Source organism: Aulonocara sp. 'chitande type north' Nkhata Bay, linkage group LG5, assembly GCF_057382095.1.
Source record: "Aulonocara sp. 'chitande type north' Nkhata Bay isolate Kocher_YH1m ecotype deep benthic linkage group LG5, A_spYH_male_GT1.1, whole genome shotgun sequence".
NCBI lineage: Eukaryota > Metazoa > Chordata > Actinopteri > Cichliformes > Cichlidae > Aulonocara > Aulonocara sp. 'chitande type north' Nkhata Bay.
The window spans coordinates 14,569,185-14,588,952 of record NC_141348.1 but is presented as its reverse complement, the minus strand read 5'-3'; the positions used below and the strand labels follow the sequence as shown (position 1 = coordinate 14,588,952).

Here is a 19,768-nt window from a genome sequence, read left to right as displayed (position 1 = left end):
GCTGAGTAAGGCAACGTTAGCGTGACAGGCTTCTCTCTGTTCAGTTTGCAGGGCAGTGTAGTGTATTGATCTTGACGGAGCAGTCAATACCTTTACTGTGGAGCAGTGTGATTCTTTTTTTTTTTTTTAGCATTGCTGTCTTCATTAGTGCATTGTATATAGTCTCTTGCGTGTAGCTGAACTGCAAAAGTGATCACCAACATTTATACAGATCTAAATAAAACATGTTTGATTGCATCTGGACTTACAGTGACTATAGAAGAGTAAATAGAATTGAAAAACCAAATAAAGGAGAAAAAAAGTAAAATTCAAGGCAGTGCTGAAGTACTGGTTGCTAAAAAAGTAAAAAATATCACAAAGCCAACAATAACATATCCTTGACACATCATTTGTTTGTCCAGTCAGTACAAACCCTCTTTTATAGTGCAGTTTCAATCATATATATATATTTCTCCCTCTGACCCCAGAACAATATCTCTCGGCCCTATCCTACCCTATCTTCGCTCATTCAAGTCAGTTTTCCAGTCAGTGTGCGTCTTTTCTCTTTCTTGTCTTTGATCCCTCGTACTGACCTCATTGTGCACCCTCCCCACACAACCACAAAGAAGCATGAAAGGCTTAAACATCACAGGACTCAAAGGTGAGAAGTTCTTTCTTTTGACGATGGCAGGAAGTGATGGCAGATGGAAGAAGAAGAAGAGGAGGAGGAGGCGGAGGAGGAGGAGAAGGAGGGGTGGGGGGTATTCACAGTTACAGTCAGAGTCCAACGGTCCAGCTACAATCACATCTGCTGTCATTATGAACACTCTTTTTTTCTCTTTTTTTTTTCTTTTGTGTTAAGACCACGGCCAGGGGAGCGAGCCAGCTTTTGAACATCATGGTCCTCTGGCGAGAGCAGGCCTGCTTCATCACACCTCCAGCATCTCCATCCTCAGGCGATCCCTGCTAAGCAGCACACGCAGACAGACAGGCAAACAAAACATACACAAACTGTGAGGATGCGATTGGATCATTCTGGTTGCATGGCACTGCTGCAGTGTGTTGTAAAATTGAAGGGCTTTTTTTGGGGTGGGGGGTAGCACAGTAAAAAGACGCCTGCGTATGGCTTGTCTTGCCTCTCGGAAATCTAACTCACCAAAGGCAATTGTCATGATTTATTCACATATGTTAGCATGCGCTCTCAATCTATAATTCAGCGGGCCAGACTCCTACTTATCTAAAAATAGCTTCTTAAACACAGACCTTTGATTGCCTGAATAAGCTACACAGCATGAGTACTTGTACCCGCTTCTCCTGCTTTCTTTTTACTGTACATCACGCAGCAGTCACTACAAACAACAAGCTGTCACCCTTTCATCACTCCACCTGCCTTACGTTGTTTTTGTTTTCTTGATTGATAAATAGCATCGAGCTTGTAAAATATCACAAGGCACTGTGAGTGAAATGTGTGTTTCAGTGGTGTGCAAAAAGGATTGCTGTGACTCAAATACCTGGCCTGATTGGAATCAGTCTGTTGTTCAATGAGTGACTGACTAGCCACTGGCTGCTGGTGGTCCTCCGCTCGCTCTGACCAGAGATCCTGCAAAGCTCCCGGCTGCCCCAATTCGTCGCGCTGGCCTCGCTCGCCGCTCCCCTCGGATCCCATCAGGCCCATCAGCGGTGAGTATGAATCCTGCCACACAACCCGCTGACCTGAGTTCAGTCCTGCTTCTCCTTCAAGGTGCTTGTTCATGTCTTGCTCAGCAAGTTTCTTTTTGGCCGCCGGAGCGTCCTTGGGTGGCTCGAGCTCTGCATCTCTGCGACCCCTCGCATCCTCCGACTCCGCGGGCGGCCGCTGGTAATTCTCCAACCACTTCAGCTGCCCGTTCTTGTGGCTGTACCGGCTGTCGCTGAACCAGCGCACCACCTCTGACTTGGGAAGGCCCGTCTGGATGCTTAGCTCCTCGTACTGCTGGCTGCTGGGCCAGCGGGTGTTGGAGAAAACCTGCCGGAGGATGTGCAACTGCTGCGGGGTCTTGTGGCCCCAGGGGGGAGAAAAAGACGCCTGACAAGCCGACCCCTCCGCAGTTTCGGACTTGTGTTCTTGATGCGCATTCTCTGATGTAGCCTCTGGTTCAGTCATCTTCAGCCTCTTGAAGTTGATCTTGATGGGGTCAAGCTTGAGCTCGGGGCAGCTTTTGTCCCCGGCAAATGCGTCCTCCTCCTTAATGAGCTGCTGTAAGATTGACATGCCTTTGATGGGAAAGTCTTTGTTGCTTTTACCTTCTTCAATAATGGATGAGCTGCTTTTTGCAATGACAGTGGTGCTGGTGCTTTCCGTTGGGGATTTGCTGGCATGATTCAGGTTAGGGACACTGTCATTACAGGTAGTACTGGGATATTCACTGCTAATACTGCTGTTGTTGGTCACGTGGATGTAATTGTTTTGATCATCGTCGGGCTTCGAGGCGTGGGCTGGCTCTTGTGCACTGATGATGCTGCTGTCATGATTGTTACAAGTGATGTTAGATTTGCTGGTGTTGTCAATGGACTCTTCACACTTGTTACTGTTTGAACCTTCCGATCCGATTGGTAAACTGTTGCTTTTGACATTTGGTTTGCCGTTGGTGTCAGCAACACAGTGCTCATCATTATTGCTAATGTTGGCAGAGCAAGTGGCAATGCTGTTGATGCCGTTGGCTGGGCCGCTGTTGTGCACCGGTTTCCTGGTGAAACTGTCAACACCATTACTACTGCTGGAATAGCTGCTGATGCTGCTGCTACTGCTGCAACTGCTGCTGCTACTGCTGCTTCGAATGTTGCTGGTGCTACTGACGCAACCGCTGCTCCCCGCCATGTCCAGGCCGTTGCTCTTTTCCGGCTCCACAGTGGGTTCAGTATTCTTGGTCAGTACCTGTGTAGTTCTGACTACAGAGGGGAACTTTGGGGGGACAACCGGAGTAGAATACGAGACCCGGGTAATGTGGGGGTTGGTTGACATGCTGGCCTGTGTGGCTATGACTCCGACAGATCTGGCCTTTACACCACTGTATGGAACTTTGGCCATCTGAAAGTTTGGTCCTTTTGAGCCTGGATGGGCAGTTACAGTGTGGTGGGTTACGATGTGATTGACGTGCCGTGGTGTGGTCGGTTGCTTCTTGGGTGCTCCACCTTGGAACACGGTGTTGAACATCTTCCTTCTGGCCTCTTCGATCTCTTCAGGAGACCAGCTTATGCCCTGCTTGAGTCGTTGGGCAGTAAACCACAGTTTGATCTGCTCTTCGGGGAACTCTGACACCACTGTTAGGTAGCAGAGCTCTGCTTTGGTCGGGTAGGGAAACTTGCCAAAGGATGTCTTGAGAAAGCTGCTGGTGTCCATGGCGGCATCGTAGGTGGGGATGCTGCTGAGGGGGATCATTACCTTTGGAAGGTCTTTATTGGAATCAGAGGAGAGGGGAGAGTAAAGGGAGGGAGTGTGCTGGTGAAAGACTTGGTTGGACACTGTCGTCGCAATCACGTGAGTGACAGTGGTCCTCGGCATAGCTGGGGCACCAGAAATACTGAGAGCCCCGTTTTGGAGTTCAGGCACATTTGTCAGCATGCTGGGGTCTACATCCTTTCCAGTGTCAATCTTCCGTACCTCCACAGTGTGAGAAACCACAATCTTTTTGTGCTCCCCCTTGGCTTTCATCATCTTTGCAATTGGTGTTTTGGTGAGGGAGATCCCAGATTCTCTGTAGTCTTCTCCGCTGTCCGTGAAAAGGCTTTGCTCCACAGTCGTTACGCCATCCCTCTTGTTGACGGCTAGAGAGGCAGTAGCGAGGCCCTGCATTATCTTCGGGTGGGCCTTGGCGTTGTGCAGAGCGAGAGCCTCGAAGCGGACTACTGACACCCCGCAGTTCAGGCAGTAGAAGGTGGGCTGGGCCCTGAAGTCTAAGTGGCAGTTGTGCATGTGATCCAAAAAGTAGTTGAGATCTCTGGACTCGAAACGGCAAGTCAGACAGCTGTACGTGCCTCCTTTCTGCATCTCACTGCCACTTTCAGATTTGGAGGAGCTGTGAGAGAAATGCCCAGATTCTTCTCCAGAGATGCTGAGTATGCTATCTTCTGGGATTGTTGGTAGGAGTTCTGGTAGCGAGCCCAGTATGATTTCCTCACGCACATGTTTGGATTTGGATGGTATCATGCAGGGTACAGTGGATTTCCTCTTGCTGGCCATGGTGCAGCTTTGTGTAAATGGGAGCGTGAGTGATTGGTTGTCCGGTGTGATGAGAACAGAGGGCGGGTGGATAGTGGAGAGGGTTGAATGGAATTTAGTGTCATGGACCAGCCACTATGATATCACAGTGTTGCTTCATGCCTTCTGCCACTTTAGGACTCCTGCCACATGGACAAGTTTAACAGCTCCCGGGGGACCTGTGAGGAAAGAGTACAAAAGAAGAGAGAGGTGTGATTCGTTCATCTTTAAAAAGTGCAAAAAACAGCGAGTAAGAAGCAACGAGAGGAGGCAAAGCGGAGGAATATAATGTGAGATAATTACATTTATTCATTAAACTTGAATGTCATGCAAATCAAAGATAAAGACCTGACAAAGATGAAAAGCAGGTATATGGTCTATGCTTCCAAATGAAAAGAATGAAACATTTTTACATATTACAGTGAGCGCAGTGCGGAGGACGCTAACAGCTCCACACAGGGTAATACGTGTAGGTGGAAATTCAGTGTGATAAGTGTATTTATCAGCAATTACAGCACCAAAGTAAAAGAGTCAAGAGCTTTTTTTTTGTAAAATATTTTTTTTATTATGATCATAATCAAAGAGGAAGATCACCTTAAATTGCCGTACAGAACGAGGTAACATGAATCTCGCTCGCTAGGCAGATTGTTTAAAAGTGATCAGAGATCATGCACAAATTATTGGTTATTATTCATCTTTTAAAATGATTTTAGGCTGATTTCATAAATGCCGAAAAATATTTAGCATGAAATATATCAAGGCGAAAGGCATAGGAAATATGAGAAAGCATTCCATCAACGAGTATATTAATAGAATTTAGAGCTTCACTAACAGACAGTAAAACACACACACGCGCACTTTGAATACACGCAGTCAGAAATTACTAATCTCACTGATATTTGTTTTTTCCCCCCACAGCTGCCTTACGATCGTCCCTTCTTGTAGCTGATAACACTTCTGAAATGTATTTAGTAAAGCTTTGCCATATTGACAAAACATCATCAAAATGATGCTTGCTGGTAAAATAAAGATAAAGGTAGTGTGTTAACATAATGGTGCTGGGTTCCTTTCAGTCCTGAGATCTCCGTTTCCTGCATTCGGGAAAGGGTTAATATCATTAAATAAATATTGTCCCTGGTGATTTTCGCACCCGCTGAGCGAGCTGCACTCCACTGCAAATTGATAGTGCTCACTGTATCTAACCCCACAGACTCTTTCACATTGTCTCAGCAACCACAAATATGCAAAATATGCGCACAGATTTGTGTCTTACAGAAATATTCCCTTGTCATTGTGCGTGTGCGATTAGAAATGAGAATTCTTTTAAAAAGCTGATTTTTGATTTTAATTTTTTTTTTTTTTAAGGGGAGAGCCGCACTATATTTCGGCACTGTCACATGCGCAGGTCGTCCCGCCCTGTTCCTCTTTGGTTTGTTACTATACAGCAAACATATGAAGGTTAAATTCAGCGAACAATATTAGTCCACTCTTGGATGTGAGCCATTTGTTTTACATTGCACGTTACGGCGTACCTTCCGGGCATAATGTAATGTGGAAATGGAAATTAGGTGACTCGCGTGTCTGGTGTGTGTTGCAGCAGCCAGCTGACAACAGTACTGTTGAGGACTTGAAATATTCTCATAAGGTTACTACAAACAAAGCTAGATACAAGCTGGCGGCTCAATCCGTCTCATCCTGCATTTGTTCAGCCAGCAGCATGGCGATGCGTGCATGCATACAAACACGATACACACATCACTGAGTGCACAAATCCATTAGCAAAACACTTCTACAGGCTTTCCCTTTCTATTACACTCCAGTTATATGGATGGATATGGATTGTCACTTCAGTCTTCAACATTTCCCCTCTTCCTTCTTCGCGTTTTTATAAAACGTGCCTGTTCTCTCGCAAATATTTAACAAAGTTTGTAGGACAAGATGACAGACACACTGCAGTCTGCATTTGCAGTAGAGAGGTTTTGAGAGTCATTTTACCAGCCGTAAGTGCTAAACACAAAAAAAAAACCCAATGAAAAAATATCAAAGTAGAGGCGCAGCTCCGCAGCCTCTGCCCTCTGAATGAACTTCTGACACACGCGCAGAGCCTCTGTATTTCACTCCTGTCTTCTTTTCTGAGACTGGAGAGGCACTGATGTGTGATATGCTGCTGAAAACGGGTCTCATCCAATCACCATCTTTCTATATCACTTAAGCTTTACCTTCTACCACAGGCTTATCGCCCTGCGAACGACATCAGCCGCATTAATTTCCCCCTAAACCTGCTTTCCTTTCAAATCCGGCATACCTCAAGCACGGCGTGCTGCCGTTTGCTGCTTACAAAGGAAATCGTTTCACATACTTCCAGCACATATTTTTTTGGCACGCTGCGCTCGCGCTAACTGAAGAGCACTTTCACAGACTTTTCATTTTACTGCATCCACGTGCGCGTTCACCGCGGCTGGCTGGATGGTAAATAAAAGATGAACCTGTTCCAGAATTAAAACCCTCAAATGACTGCTCAACAGTACACACTGATCCCAGACAGGCTGTGACGTCCTCCTTATAACTGCCTCTTTTTCATTCCTACTGATGGCTGCTGCTTTCTGACAGGAGGGAAAAAACTAAAATTAAAACAAAACAAACAAACAACAACAACAAAAAAAAACTAGGTCACCAGCATCTTATGCAGTAATCCCGGTTCACTGCATCCAGACGCGGGCATGTGCTGTATGTTTTGCCGCCAGAGAGGTCATGATATTCTCTGACGGCACACTCGATTAACCCCTGGTGAGGACAAGGGGTTCACTGAGGCTGTTCCACGGAACGAGGGATTTAGACGTCAGCTTTCATGCAGCAGAGGGATGTAGTCATGCACATCCGAAACATCTGTGCGAGAGATGTTCCTATGCTATAGAACTCAGCGAAAAATCAGCGCTGGCTCCGTTTGTCTGAGCTGCCCCAATCGCTGCGCTGATCCAACAGAGAGCACATTATGTGCCAGGATGTGTTTGAAACTAAACTCACGGAGAGGGTACTGTAATTTTGGCTGTGGGCTGCGACTGGCGTAGCAGCCCCTGCAAGGGATGCCGGTCTGTGACGAGACAGACGCCGGCCCAGTACAGACGCTCTCCCCTCCCCGAGAGAAACACTTCACTTCCTGTATGAGAAAACCTGAAACAAGCCAAAAGTTGAGAAAGGTTACATAAAGAATCAGGTCACCTATCTAAAGAATGGGCTGCTTTATCTGGCGAGCGAGACGTGCGAGCAGACACAAGACAAGGGCTTCCCAGACAGGGAGCCATTGAATGGTTCCCTCTGAAAAGCCCGGCCTTGTGTTTCAGCGACGAGGTAGACAACGCTCAGACGATCACTGTCCTCGGTGTGTTGTATGTCCTCGCAGTGGCACCGTCTCTGTGGGGGTGGGGGGGCACACGAGGAGGAAACTCTTTTCATCTCATTTGACCAGAGGAGTTGTATCTGAAGTGAGGGAAAGTGGCAGAGCTCTCAGACGTGTTTTTCCGAACACCCACGCTCCAAAGGGGGAGAAACGGAGAGTCCTCGCTCGCTGGACTAAAACCACGTTTACACCGTTACACTTTTTTTTTCTTTCCTCCCCCCAAAAAAACAAATGGGATTAGGCCAGGTTTAAATTCTGATGGGGTTTATACGTTCCGCCCGATTTAATAGCAGCATAAAGATTTACAGCCTCATGTGCTCTTACACCATCATTTCCATAACAATATTATATTTACATCTCATTAATATTTAATTATATCCCCGTCTACTTTTAAATGGCAACCACGTGAGTGCTACCACCTTTTTTTTTCCATGCCAAAAAAAAAAAGACAGTTGAAAGAGAGCAGCATGTATTCCCATCCATCACCTCATAAACTGCTGCAGTAATTACAATATTACAACACGAAAAAAAAGGGGGAAAAAAAAACAAAAAAAAAACATGCCAAATATACAGCGAGCTGCTGCCAGCGGAAGAGGGAGGCGAGGCTGCAAAGTGGTTGCTAGACATTAAAATTTAATTCAAAACAGTCTGATGACTGATTCAAACACTCCCAGATTGTTGGGCCACATACAGTTGACACGAACAGAGATTGGTGTTTGTGTTGTGCCGCCCGTTCACATGAATGAGAACGCGAAGGCTGGAGGAGGGAGAAGGACAAAGGAAGACAGAACTCAGACATTTGGGAGTGAAGTGTGAGGATGACTGACGATGATGACAGGCTGTGCTGTTTCAATATTCCTCCCCGCTGACACGCTTGTAGGCACGCAACTCTCTACGCTTGGTCCTCACACACTCCCACCTCACCTCCGCAACATTTAGCACCTGCACCGTTCTGAAAAATCTTTCTCTTTGAACTGAATAACTGGCAAGGAGTCTCTCGGTGTGACAGTCACAGGAGAGCTAAAAAAAAAGGAAAAAGAAAAGGAATAAATTCTCGCACTTATGACAACATTTATTTTGTGTGTAATTTGCTGTGACAGTGATCCACAGCTGTCTTGAGAGACTCCTTCAAAAAAAAAATCTGTTAAAAAAAAAAAAAAAAGACTTTCTGTCTGCTGGGGGTTGGGGTGGATTTGGGGGGAGGGGGGCTCCTGACAGATACATTTGAATGATCAAAAAAAATCTGTTTAGCAGGAATCTTTCCTGCCAAACGTCCATTAAATAGATTAACGCCATGTGAGTGGATCAGCTGGACACCCAAATATAAGCCAGAGACAGAGAGCAATTACTGTCTTGCACAGAGAAGAGATAGGGAACAATGGCGCCTCATTTATAAGGGAAACATGACCCAGTGCTGGGAGCCTTTACGCGGCCGACTGTGGAATTGTTCAGTTTCCGCCGCCTCTGCTCGTATCTCGTGTCCGTCATGACGCGCTGCTCCTTCCTGACATCTAATGAGGGGCAGCTTTCAGTTTTGGGGACACCTTTGTGCGTGCGTGCCAGCGTGAGTGTCGTGCTCCAGCGTTACGTGTGCTGAAAAAAAATTCAGAGACATCAGGGTCATTAGAACTACGCTGACAGAGCGCACAGGTCTCTCCACAGCCCGTCCAGCCAAAGACATATGAAGAGGTTTCAGTGTGTGGTCTCAGTCTCCATTGTGGGCTCTGATTATTTCCTTTCCATGGGTGTGTTTGTGTGCGTATTAGTGTCTGAATGTCTGAGACGCAGGTGTTGTCAGCCAGCTCGTCCACGTCCTTCTCCTCCTCCTCACGCACGCCGCCCCCCCTCTTACCTCCATGACTGCAGCCTCGTCCACTGGGAGACCAGTCGGTGGTGCCACTCATGTGTTAACATCGCCATGGCAACCCCTCTCTTCCCCTTGCCCACCATGCCACACACACACACAGAGCAGAGTCACTCATCCACACCCACCCAACCTCAAGACACACACACACACGCGTGCGTGCGTGCTGAATTCCTTGGACTGCATCCGGTGCAGGACAAACTTAATCCACATGCCCCGCCAGCCATCTTTGAAAACTCCATTCATGGTTCAAGTCTCTTTCAGTCAACTTTGGGTGAGGTCTGCAGCAACAACTTTGCTTTTTCCCCCCCCTCTCAATCACATTGTGGGGAAAAAAAGAAACTCTGCCGCACTGTTCTCATGTGTGTGACGGGCCGATGAAAGGAATATCACAGCTGAACGGGACACAAATGACCTCCCGTCACTGTTTTTATCTTGCTAAATCTGCGCGGAGGCCCGGTGACCGAGGCGGACAGTACATACCTACGCGCTCTGCTTGTCTGCCGGCATCTTTTTCGGGCGGCCCTGTTTTGTGTTAATATGACCGCTCGCTGTTGAAATGTCTACATTGTTCTGCCAACCCTTCTACCCGTGACCCAAATGAATGACAGACGAGTAAACGGTGGTGCGCTGAGAATAAAAAATAAATAAATAAAAAAAATCTGAGTCATGCATCTTTTTAAAAATCACTTTTCATGAATAAGTTCTTCAGTTTTGTAGCCAAGACTACAGGCATTCATTTGGCAACTTAAGAAGAAAAGGAAGAAAGATGGCGGCATACCGCACATTGTACTGTCCATCCTAAAATGGCTGACATCACAGCCTCTTCTAACTGCCAAAGCCTGGTAAATGCCAGCTCCTGCTGACCAAACCTTTCTTGGATGGGACAGAAAAAGTGGCAGGGGCTCTTTTTCCCCACTAGCCCCAAGGTTTTTTCCCACCCATCAGTGCACGGACGTTTCTTTTGGTTGGAACTGTGCAAACATGCTGTTTTAGTGAGCCTTTTGAGCGGTCCGGGCTTCGATACGGCATTGGTCCGCTGACAAAAGCAAAACCAAAAAGGATGAAAGACCCAAATAAAAGTGAACCTGCTTTGAACGCCGACCTTTTTGGTGGGAGAAATAGGACTCGCCGTTGTGTGTTGGAGAATTCTCTGTGAGGATCATGAGGTATGCCGCTATCATGAATGCTTGTTTATATAAAACGGCTGGAAATAGATCTGGTTGGCATTAGATAGTTGATTTTCTTCTCCGAACCCAAGGAATGTTATACACTCCATGTCAGCTAAATCTGCAAATCATGACCATATGACCTTCCTTGGTATTCTCTGGCACGGGATTCGTTTTAAGCTGTGGGAGGCACACACACAAACATAACATCCACAGCGACTGCTATTGGAACTCAGAACACCACATCCTTAAAAGTACAGTATGCCAGGTATATGGAGGGATGGCATGGGCAGAGATGCTGTATTTTTTGGAGGGGAGTGGGCACTCTTGGCCCACTACATTGTGTCTGTGTATACAAACACTCCGCTGTGGCCATGACGAAAACTATGAGCTGTGCCTAATTGCAGGGAGTGCGGGATGAAAGGCAATATGCCTGGCCTCATTAGAGCAGTTCCGAGAAGGGAGATGGAAGACCGTTCCCAGGGATCAACAAAAGGGAATTGACATTCCCCCGGTGTAAGTGTCCTGCTAGAGTGAAAACCTCCACACATACTCAACTCACCGGGCCAAAGCTGAACCCGGTCTGCCGGAGCAGCACAGCGAGAGCTCATTTACCTTTGTTTTTGCTGGTCATCACACAGCCTGCAAATTAACTATTGGAGTGCAGAAACGTTCACTGGAGACTGGACTGCGCCCCACACAGCCCCCAAAAACACCTCCTGTCTGAGGAAAACCTCTGTGGCAGAAGAGTTGCGCAGTCATTTCCATGACCCAACGTCATTTCTAATAAGCTCGCATGGTTAAACAATTAAAATACATTCCAAAAATTACCCGTGAACCATGCCTGTCTAGCTGACTGCTTGAATAATTTGGGGTTGTCTCCTGTGCTATGGACACTGGACCCACAAATGATTCACAGAGGCAACATTAGTCAGCGCAGAGGTCCCTCCCCTAAAGCCAGAGACAGACACATGGCATTCAAAGCTGGGTCAATATTTATGTGCAGATAAATGACAATGTGCCCTACAGGAGCGAACACTAACACACACACACACACACACACACACACACACACACACACACACACATATATATATATATATATAAATATATATATATATATATATATATATATATATATATATTTATATATATATTTTTTTTTTCAATGGATCATTAATAGTGCACAATTTGCGAAATATCTGCCAAAAGAGAAGCTCTACTTACTCTACTGTACATGTATCGTGTGTGTGCGAGAGAGACCGAGCGAGAGAGGGAGAGAGAGAGGGAGAGTGTGTGTAGGGCACCAGCACATGTTGGTAGGAGGAAGAGAAGGAAATGAAAAAGAGTCCTTTGCACAGAGATACAGGCCTACCTTTCTGCTCTGGCAACAGAAATAAATTTGCAGCGAGTGAGCGATCAATAGGTGAAAATTGATACTTGGCGTACAGTTTGAACATCTATGAACTCGGAGGCTGTTTTCTTTTTCTTTTTTATAAAAAAAAAAATCAGTCGACAAGCCTGCTACACTACTGTGTTCAGAAGTCTTTCAGAAGTAAAAGCACTCACACTCGCAGCACAGTGGGGGAAACAGAGCGCGTTGTGCAATAAAATAAGCACATACGCCACATTGTATAGCGCGAGAAGGAGCGCAATTTGAGCCCGACGGAGGATCCGTGGTTGTAACTGTAACAAACTGACGAGTTAACCCGTTTCGCTCCATTCACGAGGCTGTGGGGCAACACACCGCCTCGGAGCCGACTTGCCAAAGGCGATCTGCCATTCTATATAACCTTATGAATATTCCCAAAAAAAATCCTCCACCCCCCTCCTCCACCTACTGTCGCCATTTTATACATTGGCGACTTCATATAAACTGCCTCCACTACAGCACCAGATGAAAATTCAATATTCAATAGCGACACATAATTCCAGTAAACAACTTTGGAGATCGCACCTCGTCACCCAGTGAGACGTATTCGTGTTACGGATGAATAAGATGTGTCCTTACCTCAGCCGTCGGTGGTAAAAAATGGAATCCGACATTAATATATAAATGAATAATATTGGATTAGCTCCGATCGCTGCGCTTTGCGAAGAAGAGGAGGCGAGCTGGGGGTGGGAGCTCTCCTCAAGTGAACCCGGTGAACTGGCGTGAACCCGTCAGTGACCACGGCAAGGTACATTACATTACATTACCTTTCCACCCCTCCGCTACACTGTATGAAGACTGCAAAACAACTATGGTCGGCGGTGCAGGACGAGGCTGCTCCAAAAAAAATTAAAGCGAGTGTATTTCCTATGAACACGTGATACAGAGCGTCATCCAAAATCCAAAAGCCCTTTCATCTAAAATTTTGGAGAGGGGCGGGGATGAGATGGGGATGTGTGTGTGTGTGTGTGTGTGTGTGTGTGTGTGTGTGTGTGTGTGTGTAAGGGGGAGGAGGGTACGTATACTGAGCCCAGCGCACATTTGGGTATATCGTTATAGGGGTAAGGCAGTGCATTCAACACAAGCGGGTTATAAGTAGCTGCAATGGCATAAGTAGCTGCAATACAAAGCAGGCCGATCAGATGTTTTGTATTGTGTATATTTGGAATTTGACAGTTCATTCATCTCCCGTTTCACTGAGCTTCATCACCCAAAAGATAACCCTAATTAGGTCACATGCTTTTTTCAATACATGGCTGTCATCTTTAGAAAAAAAATACTCTTGAAGAGCTACTATGAATATTAATCGTTGTGGGAATTGTCATTTAAAGCACAGGCCTATTAGACCACCGGCTTAAAATAGACAGTTACGCACAAGCATAATAGTGATAACACCAATTTACGCAGACGCACAGTAACTGTAGCCTAATTGGACTTGTCTGCATTTAACTTGAAACAGAAGAACACATTTCCCTTTATTCAAACTAGGAGTGGTAGTTATTCGCAATGTAAAGGGAAAAGGGTTTGTACGGCCGTGACCCTTGTGACCTTGTTGGCCTCATGCGCGTAAAAGCGCACAGGAAAAAAATCGGACGACCGTTAAACAGAAAACCTGTGAATTTAAGGGCTCATGGTAAAACAGCATACCTAAAAGGGAGCAATCGTGACTTAAAATGGAAAGCATATCAACAAGCGGCATCAAAGATACATGAGGACATGTTTACATGGTAATATTAAGTATGATAAGGTCACTCTAAATCCACTAATCCACTGGACAAACAATATGGACACATGTCTACTTAAAAGTATAGCAGTAGCCTAACTTCTTAGGCATGTGTAAACTAGGTTATGTGTATATGAAACAAGTGGAGTGCCTGCAGCCGGATGCCCACAGTATATACAAAAACAGCGTCAGAACATATAGGACAAATGCGTGCCTCCAGTATTTACGGAACATGGTTTAGCTATCCCCTCCCAGTTTGTCCTCACTGGGTTTAGACGTTGCCTACAGTCAGGAAAAACAAAGATAATCTATCAAGAAGATGAATCGCAAAAAAAAAAAAAAAGTAAGACAACTCAACCAGCAGGTCCGGTGTGCAGGAACTTGTGCATGCTGTGCTGTAAGGTTAAAAGACACATGTTGATTTAGAGTTCAGAGCTGTAGAGTATTTGTTTGCTTTAGTGGACGGTTTGTGATCTGGTGGAACTTAGTGGATCTGCTTCTCTTCTGGTTATACCGGCTTGTCAGGTTAAAAAATATATATATTCTGCAATTATTTTCCCTTAACTGCATCACTCCATAAATATGTAGACTTTAAAGTTTATGTGAAATATTACTATAATTCAATAGATTGTGGTATATTGTCCTAATCTTGAGTTTCACTGTGACAGATGAGTAAACTGCTTCCTGTGTTTTTACTTCCATCTAAAGTCAGAGAGTCTGCATTTTTATTTTCTTAATAAACTGTGTTTTTATAAAACAAAACAAAACAAACAAACGTTGAACTACGAGCTAAATGAATCCTCAGAGACACGATATCACGAAAAAGCGTAGGAGTGGGACCTCTGGTGATCCCTGCTATCTGCGGTGTAACCGGATCAGGGTAGCAGAGGGACGTACAGGAGGCTTGTTTTCCTCCAAATGAGCCAATGAGACAACCTTTACATTACACTGACAGCCTGGCTCGGCGAGTCTGGTGACGCCGCTCTGGTTTGACAACCACCCCGCAGCCAATGCGGATCCACGTCGAGCACGAACGGAGGGAAGCAACAAAATACAAATTTCCTTCCTGCAGGTCAAAGCGTTACCTGCCCGCTGCTGTGTGATTCAGGTAAAAGGAAGCGGGAGACGCGGCGATGGCCCTGTCTCAGTGCCTGGACGACTCACCTCTGAGGTTTGGTCCAAAACCTCGCGGGACAGACGAGCTGAACCTACAGGAAGTGTACAATGAGAGGCACCGGCTGGCTCTGGAGGAGCTGCTGTCCGGGGGTCTTGATAACTTTCTGGACTTTCTCGTGAGAGAGAGGATCCCCAACTTTCTGTCGGACGATGAGATCCAACAGATCAGGAGCGCCGCCGTGTCACCGCGGTGCTCGTCTTTCCACGGGGAGGAACAGGCGCTCGAGCGGTCGCTCAGTAGCACCCTGGACTGCTCCTCGGTCACTTATTTCCCAGAGGTGTCAGACGTGGAGCCGCCGCTCCTGGAGCTCGGATGGCCCGCCTTCACAGCGGGCTCCTACCGGGGAGTGACGCGGGCCGTGGCGCACTTCCAGCCCAGCTACGGCGAATGCATTTACAGCTGCAAGGAGGCTGCAAGGCGCATGATTAAAAGCGCCAGAGAGGTACGCACAGGCCCGCGCACACGCACATATCTGCTGTCATTCATTCTATTTTGCATGCCCTTAAAATAAACTGTCCTTTAATGCGTGTCCTGTATCACACTGAAATGTGATATTCACTTGAAGTTTGTGCAAAAATAATGGTGTAAAAAAACAGTCCTTTGTAGTAGTCCTCCTACAGTATCTCTTATTTGTGCGTTATTATCCTAAAACAGGACTTTTATTTTGGTTTTGTCAGGTGACATTTATCACCTGGGCTTTATCTCCCCCCATCACCACCACAACAACCACACAGTCAGTAAGCCAGTATATGCAGACACTTTTTTGCATCATTTGTGGAGGGAAAACGTAAAAAAAAGTCTCCATTGTCCACATGAAACTCCCTTGATCACTTAGAATTTTAGAAGTTCGTGCTTTGAAATCTGTATTAGAAGAAATCACCAACCTTAAAAGGACGGGGGGAAAAAATGCAACAAACAAAAACAAAGCATGAATATTTAATGTGATGTTCCTGACGGGAGCTGTCAGTACAGCCTCTGGTTTTGAAAAGAGACATTCCTGCACGAGGAGAGAGGGAGTTTGTAGCACCTCAGGCCTGTGTAGAACCTGCGTACCAGATGTGCCTCGACTTGCTTCGCTCATCTCCATTCCCTCTTTTGCTAGAAATGTTTTCAAACACTGGATTTTCTCCCAGGTTTAGAGCTTAACGGTGGTGTTGTGCATGTTATGTGCCGACAGCCGGGCCAATCCTTCTAAAAATATTCTAATCCTGGTCGAGCTGTAAGATTGTTTGTTCTTTTGTAATGTTACACCACTCACTGCACAATGTCTTTATTGTACAAAGAAGGCCACTGACTGTAACGGCACACACTGAGCATGCACTGCTGGTGGTCATCTCAAAGGAACGGCCCCATTCCTGAGTTTCTATGAATTTTAACTCTGCTTTTATGCTGCCTCTTGAAAACAAGCATCCCCCAACCCAAAGCACACACACACGCACACAAACATCATCCAAATAAGGCGTGGTACAAATGACAAAGCTGCGTGTGGATAAAACACCAGTTTGAAGCGATAAATCTAAGATATGTAAATGTCCGTGTCTAATCCTCGACATGCAACCTTTACCGCAGCGTGTCAAATTCCATTCCTCCTCGTGAAAAAGGAGAAATCTGGGTGCAAAACAAAGCTGGGGAAAAATGAGGCAAACCCTACAGTGCACCTACTTGTCTCCTGTATAAAAGTCATTTGTTTGCTGACCAAGCGTTACTGCCGATTGCCATGGTAACAGACCACAGTCAATAGAAAGCTCATCAGCACACACATTACAGGGAGTGTGTCAGACAGAGATTCACGGCTCTGTTTGAATAGGGCCTTGTATTTGATAATAATGAAAACACAATCATGTGTTACATCTGCGAGAGCACGGCTGCGGCCCCCCGAAAAGAGAATTCTATTATATTACCTCTGTAATTTTCCACTGCAGGTGATTGCCATAGTTACAGACTCCCTGACAGACCTGGATATCTTTAAGGACCTTCAGGAGGCCTGCTCCCAGCGCAGAGTCCCTGTCTACATCCTGCTGGACCAGTCGTGCGTGCCCGCTTTCCTCAAGATGTGCAAAAATGTCAACGTTCGCCTGGATGACCTTCGGGTATGTAGCTGGTTCGTTTAAGACAAGCATGGCTCTGTGTGCACAACATGAGCATCAGATGGCATCCCAAAAACCTCCCCAAAACATGTCTCTAATCCTTTGCAGCAAATGAAGGTGCGAACTATAACCGGCACAACTTATTACATGAGATCTGGAGCGAGGATTACGGGTAAAGTTCACGAGAGGTTCATGCTGGTTGATGGAAACAGAGTGGCTACAGGTTCCTACAGGTAAGAGCCCGCTAGCCATCGTGCCCTCCTGATTTATTAGACTGTAAAGTTATGCATCCGTCTTGCTGGGTCTGCTGTCTTACCTTCAGCTATATGTGCTTAAAATTCAATTCAGGTTCAACTGGACTGATGGCAAACTAAACAGCAGCAACCTGATTGAGCTTTCTGGTCAGATAACTGAGAAATTTGACGAGGAGTTTCGTATCCTATATGCCCAGTCTCTACCCATAAACACTCACGGACCTCCAAGTGTCCGCAACAGCGGCATCTTTGAGCACCTCAAACACTCAGTTGCTTCCTCCCCTCACCTGCGTAGTGAGAGGCCAGCGTGTCTGACAAGCACGCCCAGCCGTAAGCCACAAACGCTAGCATTGCAGCTACCTTGTGACCCCGCATCTCCACATAAAGCCAGCCCAGAGTCTGACACTTCGACTCTAAACGACGAGTGGATGGAGCGGCAGCACGTTCAGGAGGAGATCCTTGCTGGCAGCACGACTCCACATTTCTCTGCAGAGCAGCAAGCAGAAAAAGAGACGGAGACCCCCAGCACCTGCCACGTGTCGACTCAGACGAGGCGGTCGGTGACGGAGGCTGAAAGCCAGACCGACCTGCAGCTCCCGCAGCATCTTAGCATCATTACTCAAATAAGCAGAGGGCCGAGCCAGGACACCTCTCCCCACTTGGTGTCTTCCAGACAGCCCGTGCCCACCCAGGCAGCTCCAGACACCACTTTAAAGGATTGCTTCCGCAAGCTGACCAAAGAGCGCCAGCACCACTACACAACCATCCGCTCCAAGCTGGAACACATGGTGACCGCCCTGTCCGAGAGGCGGGAACTGGTGGACGTCACCAACGTGACTCAGGGGCTTGGCGCTCGTGGCAGTCAGAGGATACACAAAGACTGTGTGCAGGAACCCAATCCCAGAATGCCTGCTGACAGTGCGGGCATGGGAACATGGCCAAGAGCCAGATGTGTACACTAGTTTGTCTTCGGGGATTTTAGTGGTGGTGGGTAGTGGAGGGAAATGTTACAAAGTTTCTCTGTGCTAAATAAATCATGTTGGCTTATGTAGGAGAATTTCAGCTTTATTCTCTTTGTCTAATTTTCTGCAGTGCCCGTTTTTTTTCCCTCCTTCTTTTCATCCTTTGTCCTTCCGATGTTGAAACAATCCTTTCCAAAGAGGTAACAGACCTGCAACTGACATCGACGTGGCAGAAATTCTAACCAAAGACAACGTAATAAGTGTGTCTTACTGTGAATATTGTAACACTAAGCTGGTTAAAATGGAGTCATATCTGCTGAAGTGTGAGATAAAACGAATCTAAGCACGGTTTTTTAATTTTTTTGTTTTGTTTTTTAAACTCAAATTTGTCTGCTGTAGTTACATTGGAACATGATCCCGAGGAGCAGCTGTGCCTTGCAGATAAATAAAGTAGTATTTTGCTGTATTGCTGCTTTGCTTCCACATTTCCTTTTTTTTTTTTTTGTTGTTGTCTCTTTTATCCTCGATGCTGTTTAAATGGGAGACAACAGAGCTCGGAAAATATTTGCTCAGAAGTTCCAGCATACACAAGGAGACAAACCGCACTTAAGTGACTTCACGAAAAGAGCGAGCACCTGCGCCTCGTGCACCGCCGTGTCTTCATGCAATTAGCTGAGAGACAGCATCTGTGATACTGGCATCTTTTGCTGATTACGCTGGCAATCACGGTTTCTGTCCAGGGTGGATCTGGAGAACGAACAGCACCGCAGAACACAAGTGTAGATTAGGTTGAATCATAAGTAAACGCTTCTTTACACACAGATGGAATTTAAAAAATATATATAACTTCTTACTCCTCTGTTCCATTTTAGATTCATTTTTCACAGAGATTTTTCTCAACAAGTAACAGTTTAACTGAAACAACAGCTTTTTATGCTTTAGTCACAAAAAAGAAAGAACTCGGCTGTCATCTGGGCAGAGCTCTAAAAATTGAATCACGGCTGTTTATTTGTTTAATGTGTCGCTAAGCTGGGCACAAACAGTGTTTCAGTCTTCGTATAGCACAAAGGTTAAGCACAAAGGTCCCACTGTAAAATGCCCAAAACACACCAGTGTCTTGGCTGTGGTCTGAAAGTGCGCTCTGTTATAAATGTGTTACTCACACCATGCTTTATGTGACTAATGTTCAACTACACCGAGAAGTCAAGGTGCAACTGCTCCACAACAACGTGTGCAGATGGCTTAACCGAGAAGAGATAGGAGCGTGTGATTTTAATACACAAAGGGGAGAATGAAATGATTGTGTGCGCCATGAGATCTTCTCAGGTTTAACTACATTTCTTTATGCACTTGGATTAAATGTGAGGAACTAAACCTTTTGTGGCATGTTTTAAAGCAAAACTCAGTGTTTACTATTCATTGCGCAGTAGAGTTTATAGACACATTAGTCCACTTGACAAATTACACTATAACAATAAAAGTAGCAC

General features: G+C 46.0%; 2 protein-coding genes across 3 annotated transcripts; one reads left to right on the top strand and one right to left on the bottom strand.

Moving 5' to 3' along the window:
• Positions 1-111: 111 nt before the first annotated feature.
• Positions 112-12,969, bottom strand: zhx3a (zinc fingers and homeoboxes 3a). 2 transcript variants are annotated; one of them, XM_086291522.1, is made up of 3 exons: positions 12,658-12,969; positions 1,491-4,395; positions 112-945 (listed from the first exon to the last, which is right to left on the bottom strand). In XM_086291522.1, exons 2-3 carry the CDS (start codon positions 4,196-4,198, stop codon positions 909-911), a joined length of 2,745 nt encoding a protein of 914 aa, XP_086147648.1. In that variant the 5' UTR covers positions 4,199-4,395; positions 12,658-12,969; the 3' UTR covers positions 112-908. The 2 variants fall into 2 exon arrangements, with proteins under 2 accessions (XP_086147648.1, XP_086147649.1); XM_086291523.1 differs by having other exon boundaries at positions 112-942.
• On the top strand, positions 11,991-18,966 carry sack1d (scaffolding CK1 anchoring protein D). The gene is made up of 4 exons (XM_086291524.1): positions 11,991-15,420; positions 16,901-17,068; positions 17,174-17,298; positions 17,414-18,966. Exons 1-4 carry the CDS (start codon positions 14,935-14,937, stop codon positions 18,279-18,281), a joined length of 1,647 nt encoding a protein of 548 aa, XP_086147650.1. The 5' UTR covers positions 11,991-14,934; the 3' UTR covers positions 18,282-18,966.
• The last annotated feature ends 802 nt before the right edge of the window (positions 18,967-19,768 follow it).